General features: G+C 46.8%; 2 protein-coding genes across 4 annotated transcripts in view; one reads left to right on the top strand and one right to left on the bottom strand.

Moving 5' to 3' along the window:
- LRRC57 (leucine rich repeat containing 57) overlaps positions 1 to 18,400 on the bottom strand; it is a 33,599-nt gene extending 15,199 nt beyond the window's left edge. Inside the window, exons 1-3 of one of the 3 annotated variants that reach the window (XM_075330321.1) lie at positions 18,271 to 18,400; positions 2,268 to 2,416; positions 2,039 to 2,174 (exon numbers count right to left, since the gene is read on the bottom strand). In XM_075330321.1, the coding sequence (XP_075186436.1) occupies positions 2,039 to 2,174; positions 2,268 to 2,351 (220 nt within the window). In that variant the 5' untranslated portion in view covers positions 2,352 to 2,416; positions 18,271 to 18,400. Of the gene's footprint in view, positions 1 to 2,038; positions 2,175 to 2,267; positions 2,417 to 16,868; positions 16,949 to 18,220; positions 18,242 to 18,270 lie in introns of those variants that run through there. The other 2 variants (XM_075330322.1, XM_075330323.1) reach the window with 2 other exon arrangements.
- Positions 1 to 18,406, top strand: part of LOC142257722 (synaptosomal-associated protein 23-like) — a 285,299-nt gene that overhangs the window by 89,602 nt on the left and 177,291 nt on the right. The window lies entirely within an intron of this gene.

Raw genomic sequence — 18,406 nt, 5'->3', positions numbered from 1 at the left:
CGGATGGCTATGGTATTTGAGGCGGCAAACGCTGCGCAGGTAGCAGCGTTCATGGAGGCCTGCATGAGGTACTCCGCCGCAGCGGCAATTTGAGCTGTTACCTCTGTGAAGGTATGAGTGAACTGGGATTCCTCAAGCGAATTGTTAAGGGATTCAGCACAGACCGAGATCGCCTTTGCAACTCACACAGAGGCAAAGGAGGGCGAGAGGGAGGAACCCGCAGCCTCAAAAGCACAGCGGGCGAGGTGCTCCACCTGTCTGTCGGGTCCTTGATGGAGGAACCATCGGGTAAAGACAGGAGCGTCTTTGTGGTAAGCCGGGAGACCGGGGGGGTCGACCCAGCCCTTAGGGGCAGGTGAGGCAAAAGGGTACCGGGACTCCATGAGTTTTCGGTTACCGAAGCGCCTGTCAGGCTTCTCCCTTTGCTTTGTGAGGATATCCTGAAACCATGGGTGATCAGCGAAAACCTTTTGGGGTTTCCTTGCCCTCTTAAAGGAGACCGCATGGTCAGTGGTAGTGGATGGGGGATCCTCCACATGCAGAGTTTGGTTGATTGCTGCTATAAGGGAGTCTATTGCAGTTTGATCATCTGGGGTGGATGAAAGCAAGGAATCCTCCTGGTACAAACAGCATTCTCCCTCCTCCAGCTCTTCAGAAGCCGTGAAGCGTGTGGGAGAGCCTGCCCTGTGTGCTCCCGAGGGAGAGCCTGCTGGAGACACCCGGCCGTGTGCTCTTTTCCTGATCCCTGCAACCGGTGAAGCATGTGCCCGGATTACCTCAGAAGGATCCTCCATAGGGGTATCCTCAGGCTGCGTTCCGTCCAGGGGCCCAGAAGGGTGTGGAGGACGACATTGCATAGCCAGAACCAGGTTCTGTGACAGTTTTTCCATGGATTGAGACAGAAACTGTGCCCATTCCGGTGGGCTGGGAGCCCTAGGCTCTGGGCTGACTGTTGCGGCGGTTGTGGCAGGGGGGTCTTGGGGGGCTATAGGGGCACACGACTCACAGAGAGAAGAGGTGTGTTTTCGTGGTAGCTTAGTGTGGCAGGCAGTGCAGGCTAAATAATAGACTATGCGGGCCTTAGCACTCTTAGTGCCCTTAGAATTCTGCATGTTCCTAACAGGAGTATGCCAGGAGGGGGAGCAATGCTCAGCAGAGCTACAAGTGAAGTAAGCACCTGTCCAGAATCAGCCAAGGGCCCTGCGTCCTCAGGAAGGAGAAAGCTCTGTGGAGATCTTCGCACGCTTTCCTGGGGGGGGCCCCTCCCCCTGCCACCGGTAAATTATCTGTGCAGGACTTTCTGCAAACAGCGAGGGACTTCCCCCTCCTCCAGCCAGCAAGCTAGAGAAAAGTTAACACTGTGTGTTCAGGATCCCTGGGGCTCTCCTCCTTGCAATCAGCAAGGGACTTTCTCATAATAAATACTGTAAATTCAGCAGTCCTGGGAGCCTTCACTGCACCGTCTTTTCTCCGTTTGTCTGGGAAACCAGTCAGGGGGGATCTCACCTAAAACACTGCTTCAGTCCAGGCAGTGGGAATAGAAGAGTCAGCCTGCTGTGTCCTGTCACACAGGTGCCATATTCAACTCAGAGCCTGCAAAGAGGGGCTGAGGAATTGTGCCTCTGCCCTGGGCTCTGGAAAATCGGTGTCTGTGGAACCCGTCGTCCAGCCCAGGATCCAGCGTTGCAGGAGGGGGTACGTGGAGGCGACACTCCACATTCCCGCCAGTTGATGGTAGTGGGAGATCGGTCCCAAAAGGAAACCGTCGCCCTCAAAAAATAACAAACCTTGAAAGGAAGTGCCTCCTACAGACACTAAGCTAAAACTGAGGCTGCCTGGCCCGGCCAGGGGGTGTATACTGCAGAGGAGGAGCTATGCTTTTACATCTACTTAGTGTCCTCCTATGGATAAGCAGTCTAACACCCATGGTCCTGTGTCCCCCAATGAGGCATCAGAGAAAGGACATTTTAAGAGGGGGTGAATACTTTTGCAAAGCACTGTATAACACATTCCCATTTCTCAGAAATAATATTCTTACTCAGTCGGTTGTGGTTCAGTGACAAGCTCTTCAAAACGGCAAATTTCCCAATCCATGGCGGCAGAGCTTCTATCTTGTTGCTGGACAGATCGATGGTCCGTAGGTTAGCGGATAATCTCTGTAGATCCTCTGGGAACTTTGGGCGAACAAATATTTAAAACAGTATTAAAAATTAATAAAAAAAAAATATAAAAGTAAATATTTTATACCAGACTATAGCAGCTCTCACCTCCACCAGCGCCTTATCCATCAGCTGGAACACGCCGGTCTTCTGGGCCGTTTCTATGTGAGCCTTCAACGCACTGTTACCCATGGTGCTGATCCGAAGCTCCAAAAAGTTCAGGTCGTCAATGAAAGGTTCCCTTGTCCCACTGATTACTGAAATATATACAGACCAGCTAGGACGTTTCACAATTTATACACGTATTTTAGTTTTAAACAGCAGTTTACACAATAAATCTGCTGCTGTGATAATTGATCCCGAGGGAAATTGTATTAAGTGTATATTACGCTCTCCCCTTGTGATCAGGCTGATTTCTGGACTATGCTACGCTCTCCCCTTGTGATCAGGCTGATTGTTGGACTATGCTACGCTCTCCCCTTGTGATCAGGCTGATTGTTGGACTATGCTACACTCTCTCCTTGTGATCAGGCTGATTGTTGGACTATGCTACGCTCTCCCCTTGTGATGAGGCTGATTGTTGGACTATGCTACACTCTACCCTTGTGATCAGGCTGATTGTTGGACTATGCTAAGCTCTCCCCTTGTGATGAGGCTGATTGTTGGACTATGCCACGCTATCCCCTTGTGATCAGACTGATTGTTGGACTATGCTACACTCTCTCCTTGTGATCAGGCTGATTGTTGGACTATGCCACGCTCTCCCTTTGTGATCAGGCTGATTGTTGAACTATGCTACGCTCTCCCCTTGTGATGAGGCTGATTGTTGGACTATGCTAAGCTCTCCCCTTGTGATGAGGCTGATTGTTGGACTATGCTACACTCTCCCCTTGTGATCAGGCTGATTGTTGGACTATGCCACGCTCTCCCTTTGTGATCAGGCTGATTGTTGAACTATGCTACGCTCTCCCCTTGTGATGAGGCTGATTGTTGGACTATGCTAAGCTCTCCCCTTGTGATGAGGCTGATTGTTGGACTATGCTAGACTCTCTCCTTATGATCAGGCCGATTGTTAGACTATGCTACGCTCCCCCCTTGTGGTTAAGTCGATTGTTGGATCCCCACAGATCCAAAGAATGAAAGCCCTGGTTCGCTTCAAATTCACTGGGAGAATTTTTTTTTATTTCCCCCATAAAACAGTAAATACTTTAAAGGGATCCTGTCACCAGATTTTTCCCTATTAAACCAAAAATATCACGTTCTGCAGCTCCTGGGCTGCATTCTATGAGGGTGCACCTTGTTGCTGGCCCCCCTTTTCAGACTTCGTAAACAACTTTATAAATTATTACCTTTTCGTTTGCAAATTAGTTTGGTTGGTTTATAATTTATAAAGTGGTTTTGGAGGTCTGAAAAGGGGGCCAGCAACAAGGTGGACCCTCATAGAATGCAGCCCAGGAGCTGCAGAAGGTGGTATTTTTGGTTTAATAGGGAAAAATCTGGTGACAGGTTCCCTTTAATCACCCAAAATGTTGCCAATAAAACAACGCAACTACTATAAGGAACAAGTCATCATACACCAAAGGAAAAATGTATAATAAAAATAGGTAACTAAGCGATTCCTTTTGCTAGAAAGTATCATGTATGTATCATGTATGTGTTTGTTATCATGTACATTATCTATGTGTATTAGTGTATATCTATATATATAATTGCCTTATTCTGTCTGTCTGTCTGTCTGTCTTGCTTCAAAATTGTGTCCTTACGATGACACGAAGCTGATTGGCCGCTGGGCTCGCCATGGCCCCGCCCCCCGGACGGATTGGCCGCTCGCCTCGCCTCGGCTCCGCCCCCCACGGATTGGTTGCTCGCCTCGGCCTGGCCCCGGCCCCGCCCTCCGCATGGATTGGCCGCTCGCCCCGGCCCTCCGCACGCATCGCCAGACATAACCTTGCGCTGCTGGGATCGTGACGGAGCCGGTGAACGCTGGTAACCATTATACACATCGGGTAACTAAAGTCCCTTAGTTACCCGATGTGTATCATAGTTACCAGTGTACATCGGCTCCGTCACGATCCCAGCATCGCAAGGTTATGTCTGGCGCTGCTGGGATCGTGACGGAGCCGGTGTACACTGGTAACTATGATACACATCGGGTAACTAAGGGAACTTAGTTACCCGATGTGTATAATGGTTACCAGCGTACACCGGCTCCCGGTACACATGTGCAGGGAGCCGGCATTATACTCCTCTCCCCCCAGGACTACTACTCCTATTATAGTCCTCCTATTATACTCCTCTCTGAGTATAATAGGAGAACTATTATAGCATGGGGGATGGAGCACGATGGGGAGTGCGCAGCATGGGGGATGTAGCACGATGGGGAGTGCGCAGCATGGAGCACGATGGGGAGTGCGCAGCATGGGGGATGGCGCACGATGGGGGGTGCGCAGCATGGGGGATGGCGCACGATGGGGGGTGCGCAGCATGGGGGATGGAGCACTATGGGGGGTGCGCAGCATCGGGGATGGAGCACTATGGGGGGTGCGCAGCATCGGGGATGGAGCACGATGGGGGGTGGGCAGCATGGGGGATGGAGCACGATGGGGGGTGCGCAGCATGGGGGATGGGGCACGATGGGGGGTGCGCAGCATGGGGGATGGAGCTCGATGGGAGGTGCACACCTTCCCCCAACACACACACACACAACATACCACACACACACTGGGAACCACAAACACCGCCATACACAGACACCCACACACACAGACAACGCCGCACACACACACACACAACACCCAAACACCGCGGCATACATAAATATACGCACATACCGCACAACACACACATTGCACAAAACATACCTCCCCCCAAAACACACACACACACCCCACACCCACACAAACCGCGCAACACACACACAACGCTACAGACACACAGCGCTCCACAAACAACGCAACACATGCAACACACATACAACACCGCTCTCACCCCCCGCCACACCCAGACAACACCCAGAACATGTACAGCGCCCTACACAAACACTTGGTAACTACACACAACAACATCTATATATATATATATATATATATATAACAAAAATCATACATTAACTACACAATACGTAAATTCTAGAATACCCGATGCGTAGAATCGGGCCACCTTCTAGTATTATATATTTGTATGTACAATAGCCTGAACCAACCACAGCCATGAATAGAAGCCCAGGGATCTTTGCAGCCAGCTGTACACGCCACTTGAGACATCGCCCCCCCCCACCCTATTTAGAGTCATACCCCCCCCCCCTCACCTTTCCTGTAGTCACAGAAGCCCCTTGGCTCGGTGTCAGAAGTCACAGCAGCTGACTTACGCTTATTAGGGATATTTGCGCCTTTGGGCATCTCCGGGTGTGTCACTGCAATGTCATAAATCAGCCCTTAACCCCAACTGCTACGATGGAGACAAACCCACGTTGTATATAAGACCCCCATCTCGATAGGAAACTAGAAATAAAGCCCGGATTGCACACACACAATATTTGCAATAGGCGGGCCACGTCAGGTGTCTTTCCTGTCAATCACACCAAATATACTAAAAGGGTAAAAACAAACCCCTGCTGCAGCTCCTCAGCCCCTGACAGTGCTACCTAAACAAAGGTCACAATTTAAAGGAAACCTATCATTTCATATCATTTTCAATATTTTACATTACATGGGTGTCCAATATGTGGCCCAACAACAAAGCCACCAGCTATGGAAGAGCCCAAACACGCAGCAGAATCTCATTGTATCTTATGTGATGAGCGGTATGTATTATTTAGGATACACTGAGACTGCTGTATATAAATCACAAGGGATACACAGAGACTCTGATATATATATATATATATATATATATATATATATCATATACACACATCACATGGGATACAACACCGAGTCTCTGCTGCGTATATATCACATAGGATACACCTAGACTCTGCTGTATATACTGTATATCACATAGGATACACCGAGACTCTGCTGTATATATCACAGGATACACCTAGACTCTGCTTTATATATCACATAGGATACACCTAGACTCTGCTGTATATACTGTATATCACATAGGATACACCGAGACTCTGCTGTATATATCACATAGGATACACCTAGACTCTGCTGTATATACTGTATATCACATAGGATACACCTAGACTCTGCTGTATATACTGTATATCACATAGGATACACCTAGACTCTGCTGTATATACTGTATATCACATAGGATACACCGAGACTCTGCTGTATATACTGTATATCACATAGGATACACCGAGACTCTGCTGTATATATCACATAGGATACACCGAGACTCTGCTGTATATATATCACATAGGATACACCTAGACTCTGCTGTATATACTGTATATCACATAGGATACACCTAGACTCTGCTGTATATACTGTATATCACATAGGATACACCTAGACTCTGCTGTATATACTGTATATCACATAGGATACACCTAGACTCTGCTGTATATATCACATAGGATACACCTAGACTCTGCTGTATATACTGTATATCACATAGGATACACCGAGACTCTGCTGTATATATCACATAGGATACACCTAGACTCTGCTGTATATACTGTATATCACATAGGATACACCTAGACTCTGCTGTATATACTGTATATCACATAGGATACACCTAGACTCTGCTGTATATACTGTATATCACATAGGATACACCGAGACTCTGCTGTATATACTGTATATCACATAGGATACACCGAGACTCTGCTGTATATATCACATAGGATACACCGAGACTCTGCTGTATATATATCACATAGGATACACCTAGACTCTGCTGTATATACTGTATATCACATAGGATACACCTAGACTCTGCTGTATATACTGTATATCACATAGGATACACCTAGACTCTGCTGTATATACTGTATATCACATAGGATACACCGAGACTCTGCTGTATATATCACATAGGATACACCGAGACTCTGCTGTATATATATCACATAGGATACACCTAGACTCTGCTGTATATACTGTATATCACATAGGATACACCTAGACTCTGCTGTATATAGTGTATATCACATAGGATACACCGAGACTCTGCTGTATATATCACATAGGATACACTGAGACTCTGCTGTATATATATCACATAGGATACACCTAGACTCTGCTGTATATACTGAATATCACATAGGATACACCTAGACTCTGCTGTATATATCACATAGGATACACCTAGACTCTGCTGAATATACAGTTAGGTCCAGAAATATTTGGACAGTGACACAATTTTCGCGAGTTGGGCTCTGCATGCCACCGCATTGGATTTGAAATGAAACCTCTACAACAGAATTCAAGTGCAGATTGTGACGTTTAATTTGAAGGTTTGAACAAAAATATCTGATAGAAATTGTAGGAATTGTCACATTTCTTTACAAACACTCCACATTTTAGGAGGTCAAAAGTAATTGGACAAATAAACCAAACCCAAACAAAATATTTTTATTTTCAATATTTTGTTGCGAATCCTTTGGAGGCAATCACTGCCTTAAGTCTGGAACCCATGGACATCACCAAACGCTGGGTTTCCTCCTTCTTAATGCTTTGCCAGGCCTTTACAGCCGCAGCCTTCAGGTCTTGCTTGTTTGTGGGTCTTTCCGTCTTAAGTCTGGATTTGAGCAAGTGAAATGCATGCTCAATTGGGTTAAGATCTGGTGATTGACTTGGCCATTGCAGAATGTTCCACTTTTTTGCACTCATGAACTCCTGGGTAGCTTTGGCTGTATGCTTGGGGTCATTGTCCATCTGTACTATGAAGCGCCGTCCGATCAACTTTGCGGCATTTGGTTGAATCTGGGCTGAAAGTATATCCCGGTACACTTCAGAATTCATCCGGCTACTCTTGTCTGCTGTTATGTCATCAATAAACACAAGTGACCCAGTGCCATTGAAAGCCATGCATGCCCATGCCATCACGTTGCCTCCACCATGTTTTACAGAGGATGTGGTGTGCCTTGGATCATGTGCCGTTCCCTTTCTTCTCCAAACTTTTTTCTTCCCATCATTCTGGTACAGGTTGATCTTGGTCTCATCTGTCCATAGAATACTTTTCCAGAACTGAGCTGGCTTCATGAGGTGCTTTTCAGCAAATTTAACTCTGGCCTGTCTATTTTTGGAATTGATGAATGGTTTGCATCTAGATGTGAACCCTTTGTATTTACTTTCATGGAGTCTTCTCTTTACTGTTGACTTAGAGACAGATACACCTACTTCACTGAGAGTGTTCTGGACTTCAGTTGATGTTGTGAACGGGTTCTTCTTCACCAAAGAAAGTATGCGGCGATCATCCACCACTGTTGTCATCCGTGGACGCCCAGGCCTTTTTGAGTTCCCAAGCTCACCAGTCAATTCCTTTTTTCTCAGAATGTACCCGACTGTTGATTTTGCTACTCCAAGCATGTCTGCTATCTCTCTGATGGATTTTTTCTTTTTTTTCAGCCTCAGGATGTTCTGCTTCACCTCAATTGAGAGTTCCTTAGACCGCATGTTGTCTGGTCACAGCAACAGCTTCCAAATGCAAAACCACACACCTGTAATCAACCCCAGACCTTTTAACTACTTCATTGATTACGGGTTAACGAGGGAGACGCCTTCAGAGTTAATTGCAGCCCTTAGAGTCCCTTGTCCAATTACTTTTGGTCCCTTTAAAAAGAGGAGGCTGTGCATTACAGAGCTATGATTCCTAAACCCTTTCTCCGATTTGGATGTGAAAACTCTCATATTGCAGCTGGGAGTGTGCACTTTCAACCCATATCTATATATATAATTGCCTAATTCTGTCTGTCTGTCTGTCTGTCTTGCTCCAAAATTATGTCCTTACGGTGACACAAAGCTGATTGGCCGCTGGGCTCGCCATGGCCCCGCCCCCCACACGGATTGGCCGCTCGCCTCGGCTCCGCCCCCCCATGGATTGGTCGCTCGCCTCGGCCTGGCCCCGCTCTCCGCATGGATTGACCGCTCGCCCCGGCCCTCCGCACGCATCGCCAGACATAACCTTGCGCTGCTGGGATCGTGACGGAGCCGGTGAACGCTGGTAACCATTATACACATCGGGTAACTAAGGTCCCTTAGTTACCCGATGTGTATCATAGTTACCAGTGTATACCGGCTCCGTCACGATCCCAGCAGCGCCAGACATAACCTTGCGATGCTGGGATCTTGACGGAGCCGGTGAACGCTGGTAACCATTATACACATCGGGTAACTAAGGTCCCTTAGTTACCCGATGTGTATCATAGTTACCAGTGTACACCGGCTCCGTCACGATCCCAGCAGCGCCAGACATAACCTTGCGATGCTGGGATCTTGACGGAGCCGGTGAACGCTGGTAACCATTATACACATCGGGTAACTAAGGTCCCTTAGTTACCCGATGTGTATCATAGTTACCAGCGTACACCGGCTCCCGGTACACATGTGCAGGGAGCCGGCATTATACTCCTCTCCCCCCAGGACTACTCCTCCTATTATAGTCCTCCTATTATACTCCTCTCTGAGTATAATAGGAGAACTATTATAGCATGGGGGATGGAGCACGATGGGGAGTGCGCAGCATGGGGGATGTAGCACGATGGGGAGTGCGCAGCATGGAGAATGGAGCACGATGGGGAGTGCGCAGCATGGGGGATGGCGCACGATGGGGGGTGCGCAGCATGGGGGATGGCGCACGATGGGGGGTGCGCAGCATGGGGGATGGAGCACGATGGGGGGTGCGCAGCATCGGGGATGGAGCACGATGGGGGGTGGGCAGCATGGGGGATGGAGCACGATGGGGGTGCGCAGCATGGGGGATGGGGCACGATGGGGGGTGCGCAGCATGGGGGATGGAGCTCGATGGGAGGTGCACACCTCCCCCCAAAACACACACACACACACACACACACAAACCGCGCAACACACACACAACGCTACAGACACACAGCGCTCCACAAACAACGCAACACACGCAACACACATACAACACCGCTCTCACCCCCCGCCACACCCAGACAACACCCAGAACACGTACAGCGCCCTACACAAACACTTGGTAACTACACACAACAACATCTATATATCTATATATATATATATATATATATATATATATATATATATAACAAAAATCATACATGAACTACACAATACGTAAATTCTAGAATACCCAATGCGTAGAATCGGGCCACCTTCTAGTTATATATATAATTGTATTTCTGAACATGTTTTTGTAAACAGCTAAAATAACAAAACTTGTGTCACTGTCCAAATATTTCTGGACCTAACTGTATATCATATATATACAGCAGAGTCTAGGTGTATCCTATATGATATATATTCAGCAGAGTCTAGGTGTATCCTATATCACATAGGATACACCGAGACTCTGCTGTATATTTATCACATAGGATACACCTAGACTCTGCTGTATATATATCACATAGGATACACCTAGACTCTGCTGTATATATATCACATAGGATACACCTAGACTCTGCAGAATATATATCACATAGGATACACCGAGACTCTGCTGTATATATCACATAAGATACACCGAGACTATGCTGTATATTTATCACATAGGATACACCTAGACTCTGCTGAATATATATCACATAGAATACACCGAGACTCTGCTGTATATATATCACATAAGATACACCTAGACTCTGCTGAATATATATCACATAGGATACTCCGAGACTCTGCTGTATATATCACATAAGATACACCGAGACTCTGCTGTATATTTATCACATAGGATACACCTAGACTCTGCTGAATATATATCACATAGGATACACCGAGACTCTGCTGTATATATCACATAAGATACACCGAGACTCTGCTGTATATATATCACATAGGATACACCTAGACTCTGCTGAATATATATCACATAGGATACACCGAGACTCTGCTGTATATATCACATAAGATACACCGAGACTCTGCTGTATATATATCACATAGGATACACCTAGACTCTGCTGAATATATATCACATAGGATACACCGAGACTCTGCTGCATATATCACATAGGATACACCGAGACTCTGCTGTATATATATCACATAGGATACACCTAGACTCTGCCGAATATACATCATACAAGATATAAAGAGACTCTGTTGTATATACATTAGTGTTGAGCGAGTAGTTAGCTATTTGTACTCGCTATGCTGCTAGTGAGTACTGTCCGCTACCCACATATTCGTTATGAGTAGGGGACAAAATGTAAGTCAATGGGAAATACTCGCTAAGTAGCGAGTAACCCGAAAGCCGTACTATTCGCTACTCGCACACAAAGTATGGCTTTCGGGTTACTCACGACTTAGCGAGTATTTGCCATTGACTTATATTGCGCCCGCTACTCATAACGAATATGCGAGTAGAGGACAGTACTACTACTCGCTCAACACTAATATACACCACACAGAATATACCCGAGACGCTGCTGTATATATATCATAAAGGTTACAAGGAGACTCTGTTGTATATAAATCACATAGGATACACCGAGACTCTGCCTTATATACATCACATAGGATACACCGAGACTCTGCCTTATATACATCGGATACACCGAGACTCGGCTGCATATACATCACATAGAATACACCGAGACTCTGGTTTATATACATTACATAGGATACACCGAGACTCTGCTTTATATACATCACATAGTATACACCGAGACTCTGCTTTATATACATCACATAGGATACACTGAGACTCTGCCTTATATACATCGGATACACCGAGACTCGGCTGCATGTACATCACATAGGATACACCAAGACTCTGTTGTATATAAATCACATAGGATACACTGAGTCTCTGCTATATATTCATCATATAGGATACAAAAAGACTGTTGTATATACATCCCATATGATACACAGAGACTCTGCTGTATACATATTTCACATAGGAAACACTGAGAGGCTGTTGTATATACATCATATAGGATACAAAGACACTCTTGTATATAAATCACATAGGCTACACCGAGACTATGCTGTATGTACATTACATGGACTACACCATGACTCTGCTGTATAAATATCACATAGGCTACACAGACTGCTGTATATACATCACATAGGATACACAGCGACTGCTGCTGTATATACATCACATAAGTGGTACTTCTCACATAGCGAGATCGCTAGCGAGTTCGCTGCTGAATCACGGTTTTTGTGACGCACCAGTGACCTCATCAGCGATCTCGCTGTGTGTGACACTGAGCAGCGATCTGGCCCCTGCTGTGAAATCGTTGCTCGTTACACACAGTGCTGGTTCATTTTTTGGACGTTGCTCTCCCGCTGTGAATCACACATCGCTGTGTTTGACAGCAAGAGAGCAACGATCTGAATGTGCAGGGAGCAGGAGCTGGCGTCTGACAGCCTGCGGTAAGCTGTACCAAGGTAAATATCGGGTAACCAAGCTAAGCCCTTTGCTTGGTTACCCGATATTTACCTTGGTTACTAGCGTCCGCCGCTCTCGGGCTGCCAGTGCCGGCTCCCTGCACACGAAGCCAGAGTACACATTGGGTAAATAAGCAAAGCGGTTTGCTTAATAACCTGATGTGTACTCTGGCTAAGAGTGCAGGGAGCCAGCGCTAAGCGGAGTGCGCTGGTAACCAAGGTAAATATCGGGTAACCAAGCGAAGTGCTTTGTTTCGTTACCCGATATTTACCTTAGTTACCAAGCGCAGCATCGCTTCCACGCATCGCTAGGGGCTGGGGGCTGATCACTGGTGAGATCTGCCTGATTGACAGCTCACCAGCGACCATGTAGCGACGCACCAGCTATCCTGACCAGGTCAGATCGCTGGTGGGATCGCTGGAGCGTCGCTAAAGTGTGACGGTACCCTAAGATACACAGAGACTGCTGTATATACATCACAGAAATAACACAGAAACTGCTGTATACACATCACAAAGGGTACACAGAGACTGCTGTAAATAGATCACATACGATACACTGAAACTGCTGTGTATATAACATATGGGATAAAGTGAGACCAGTATATTCAGCATATGGGATACTCTGAGACTGCTGTATACAATCACATAGGAGACAATGAGACTCTGCTGTATATACATCACATGGGATACAGTTACAGTGCCAGCAGACTGTGTGCTGCAGTCCATAAAATACGCTTGTGTGGACCCGGTCTTTGTGCTATTGATACGCTTTGATGGTCTGGATCTGCCCTGGCTCACGTGAAGCTGCTAAGTCTGCTAAGAGGCTTTTGCACACATGACAGTCCTCATTTGACCTTGGACGTCTACATCTTTATTTAGGACATAACATTACAGGCAGAAGACAAAGAGGAGACTATTGTTAACAACATTAGGTTGCTAGATGGACTTCTGTATACAGTCAACAACAAAACTAGGAAATATTAAACAAAACACTAGGAATGGGTTCTCCAGAATTAGATAAATGCATATGACTCCTGGGAAGGGAGAGGAGGCATTCACACAAGAACACTGCACAGAGCCCTGACGTGTCACGTAAGGGATATTTTACCTAGGCAGATAATTATCCAGCATTGATTGGCCATATAGAACGTCAATAAGTGCTTGCTACACCTTCATAGAGGGTGCTGTGAACATTACAGCTGTTCCACCTTGATTTTCCAAAATCCAGATGAAAACATTGGAGGTCTAGTGAGGATAAAAGGTGTAAATGTACTGGTCACACCGCCGAAGCACCACTCACCCGTGACATCCAGCGGCCACAGGTTGTGTCGTCTGACAATCTGCCATCTTTGGTAAACAAAGTTTCTCACCCATAAAACTATGCGTACAGGTCTAAGGCTACTTTCACACATCAGTTTTTTCCCATCAGGTACAATCCGGAAAAAAACGGGTAAACCGGATCCGGTATCGCATCCGGTTTATCCCCATAGACTTGCATTGTAACCGGATTGTACCTGATGGCTTTGCGGTGCATCCGTTTTTTCCGGATGCGGCAAAATTAATAAATGCGGCGGCCGGATAGAACGTTCCCTGCAACGTTTTTTGCTCCGGCAAAAAAAACCGCATCGCGCCGCATCCGGCCGCTGTGGCGCATTTTCAATGCATGCCTATGGATGCCGGATGCGGCGCGATGCGGGAAAAACCGCATCCGGCCGCCGCATGCGGTTTTTTCCACTGCGCATGCTCAGTAGCGTGCCGCAACCGGAAAAAAACGGACCGGCCGCATGTAAAAACTTATGCAAAGGATGCGGTGTTTTCACAGCATCCGTTGCATAGGTTTCACAGCCGGATTGAGCCGCACGGCTCAAACTGGATGTGTGAAAGTAGCCTAAGGGGCCAGGAAAGTGAGGGCCAGCAAACGGAGGAGGTGCAACCTGTGCACCGTCTGTTCAACACTGCAATGAAAAGGAGAAGCCCTGTAATGTAGATTATCTAATATATAAAGCCGAGTGTGTGTGTGTGTGTGTGTGTGTGTGTGTGTGTGTGTGTGTGTGTGTGTGTGTGTGTGTGTGTGTGTGTGTGTGTGTGTGTGTGTGTGTGTGTGTGTGTGTGTCTGCTAAAGGAATCCGCTCCGCACCGTCGCATTTACAATCACGAAATTTTGCACAGACGCCTCATGCGACCCAGGGAGCGTCGTAGACTATGTTTTGACAGAAAAATTTAACCCCGTGCTTTACAGTTAGTCTCTAAAATCCTGCCGACATTAAACTGAATGGAGGTGGGAGCTATAGGTTATTAATAGCAACTGTCAGTGGTTGCTATAGGAACAAAAACTGTTAGTTGAAGCTTATGTGTGAGGTTATATGATGTTGGTGGAGAGATGAATAGAGAGATAGAAAAAGACAGACAGAGACACAGACAGACCGGGCAAAGAGACAGACCGGGCAAAGAGACAGACCGGGCAAAGAGACAGCCCGGGCAAAGAGACAGCCCGGGCAAAGAGACAGACCACGACAGATGGAAAAGAGACAGACGGGGAAAGAGACAGACACACACACATAGAGACAGACACAGAGATAGAGAGACATAGACAGACACAGAGATGGAGACCGATAGACTGATACAAATACAGACAGAGATAGAAATAGTCAGACAGAGACAAGGAAAGAGACAGACAGAGAGACAGACAGACAGAGACTGGGAGAGAGACAGTTACTATCCCGAGCAACTAGTACTAGCAACGGTACTACAGCTAGTATATAAAGAAAATAGACTGGAAAGAAGTGAACACTTCACACAGATACTTGCGATGTTTCAGCTCTCTATCTTAAAGGGAACCAATCACCCGGATTTTCGTATATAACCTAAAGCCAGTGCTATACTGGCACTATCAGGCTGATTCTATACATACCTGTAGTGGTCAGCTTGGATGTTTAGGTTTTGAAATCCAAGAAAGTAAAGTTTGTAAAATCAGCAGCTTCTTGAGTGACAGTTGCACTGGAGCAGATCATATATTCATAGTTATCTTTTCCCTCTGTTAGAATTAGCATAAGTATTATACAAACGATTCACTTTGTCTAGCAGGACCTGTGGTGAGGTCATACCCATGTGACCTGGTATCCAGCTTTGGTGGCTGAGGACACGCCCCTGCTGGTCACATGGGTATGACCTCACCACAGGTATACGAAAATCTTGGTGATTGGTTCCCTTTAAAGGGAACCTGCCAGCAGATTTGGTGACTCAACGCCGCGGCCACCACCACCGGGCTCTTATATACAGCATTCTAACATACTGTATATAAGAGCCCAAGCCGCTGTGTAGAATGTAAAAATCACTTTATAATACTCACCTAAACGGTCGCTGCGGTGGAGTTGGGTCAGATGGGCGTCTCCGTTCTCTGGTGCCGGTGCCTCCTCTTTCAGCCATCGTTGTTCTCCTTCTTCTGAGGCTAGGGTGCATGACGCGTCCTACGTCATCCACACTCGCCGGCATTGAGGTCCTGCGCAGGTGCACTTTGATCTGTCCTGAGTAGGGCAGATCAAAGTATTGTAGTGCGCCTGCGTGGGACCGGCGAGTGTGTATGACGTAGGATGTTTCATGCACCCCGGCTTCAGAAAGAGGAAGAAGATGGCTGAAAGAGGAAGCGCCAACACCGGAGACGCCCATATGACCCAACTCCACCCCAGCGACCGTTTAGGTGAGTATTAAACAGTGACTTTTACGTTCTACACTGCGGCCTGGGCTCTTATATACAGTATTCTGGAATGCCGTATATAAGAGCCCACTGGTGGTGGCCAAATCTGGTGACAGGTTCCCTTTAAGCAGCATGATGCCTGAGAAAGGCTACAAATGAGGAGCTGAACTTCACTTTTTTCACTGGTTTCCATCAGAGAGCTGCTTTCAATCCATTTTTTCTGCACTTGGAGGCTTCTTGGCCCGTCACTTGAGGGTGTTTTCCACCCACAACATTGTAACTGTGCTGTTATTTTTCCTAGAGATATACAGTATATAATCTGGACTATTGCAACTCTCCACTAATCGGTCTTCTTCTTCCTAAACTCTCCCCTCTCCAATCCATCCCAAATTAAGCAGGCAGGATCATATTCCTCTCCAGCCATTACACCGATGCCTCTACCCTGTGCCAGTCATTGCACTGGTTACCCATCCGTTACATAGTCCAATATAAACATGTCTCACTCACCTAGAGATGAGTGGAACCGAACTTTAAAGTTTGGGGTTCATACCGAACACAGACTTTTCAACAAATCGAGTGCCTTACACATCCGGACCACATGGTACGCTCGGTGTTCGGCCAGTGCAAGTTGCTTGCAGTGTTTGAATTGCTCGCACTGGGAGTAAAAACGGTGTGATCTAATGTAGTGTGTACAAAAACAAAAAAAGAAGAGAAAACCCGCTCCCCCTTCCCCGGAAGTGATCCGTTTATGGCTGCTGCTCAATCAAGCCTTCCAATGAGGTTCAGGTCCAGAACCAAATTTCATCTAAACCCCCCCAAACTTCAATCGGTCCGCTCATCTCTACTCTCCACAGTTCTGCACCCCTCAGCATCTCCTCCCTCATCTCTGTCTATCACCCGTCCCCGTGCCCTCCGTTCCGCTAATGACATAAGACTGTCATCCTCTATAATCTGAACCTCCCCCTCCTGTCTCCAAGACTTCTCACAAGCTGCCCCAATTCTCTGGAATGCACTACCCAGAACAATCCGCTTAATTCACAATACCCACAGTTTTAAGCATGACCTTTTTTTATGGCCAAACATTGGTGACAATGTGATCCAAAACACTGGCGAAAATTGCTTTCTTCTTTTCTCCATGTGTGAAAAAAACCAAATGTGGACGTCTAAATGAGGCCTCACACACAAGTGCAAACTATAGTGTGAACCTGCACCTGTGCGGGCGACGGGGGCGATTCTGGTTTTCAGTCTCAAAATGTAAAAAAAAAAAAAATAACGAATGTTCTAATCCACTGACAGCAAGCAGAGGTATTTAATGGTACAGAGCTGATTCAGCGTATATTGTTACAGAAGTGAGGGGATTATATGGGTACGGTTGCTGGACCCCATATTCTCACGGATTAAGGACGTGATTAGTGAAGTGTTGGGGGCTCCTATGTATAAACCTGCAGCGGTGGGGGAGGGGAGAGATGTTCCCATCCACTGACAGCAAGCAGAGGTATTTAATGGTACAGAGTGGGTTCAGCGTATATTGTTACAGAAGTGAGGCGATTATATGGGTACGGTTGCTGGACCCCATAATCTCACGGACCCCTAATTCTCACGGATTAAGGACGCGATTAGTGAAGTGTTGGGGGCTCCTATGTATAAACCTGCAGCGGTGGGGGAGGGGAGAGATGTTCCCATCCACTGACAGCAAGCAGAGGTAATGAAAATGGTGAAAAACTGACACAAAGTACATGACTAGAAAGTTCTAGAGTATGACACCGGTCAACAGTGGCACCACACGACCACATTGCCTCACATGGGACAGCTACTCCCCTCAGCTCACACCCAGTGGTACAACAACCAGGTCTCCTCACCAGAAAGTTATACATACAAGTGCAGGACTATACAGAAATGGAGCCCTCACCCTGCACCGGACGGGGATAAACCAGAACGGATACGGTGACCGGTTCCCCAATCCCGGACACGGCTCTTCCGGAAACCGCGACTCCACCTTCACAACAGAGCAGTGTGTGCCACGCACAAGATGGCGCTGCGCGTAG

Source organism: Anomaloglossus baeobatrachus, chromosome 12 (assembly GCF_048569485.1).
Source record: "Anomaloglossus baeobatrachus isolate aAnoBae1 chromosome 12, aAnoBae1.hap1, whole genome shotgun sequence".
NCBI lineage: Eukaryota > Metazoa > Chordata > Amphibia > Anura > Aromobatidae > Anomaloglossus > Anomaloglossus baeobatrachus.
Note: the sequence above shows the minus strand (reverse complement) of the source record. Positions and strands in the feature narration are given on the sequence as shown.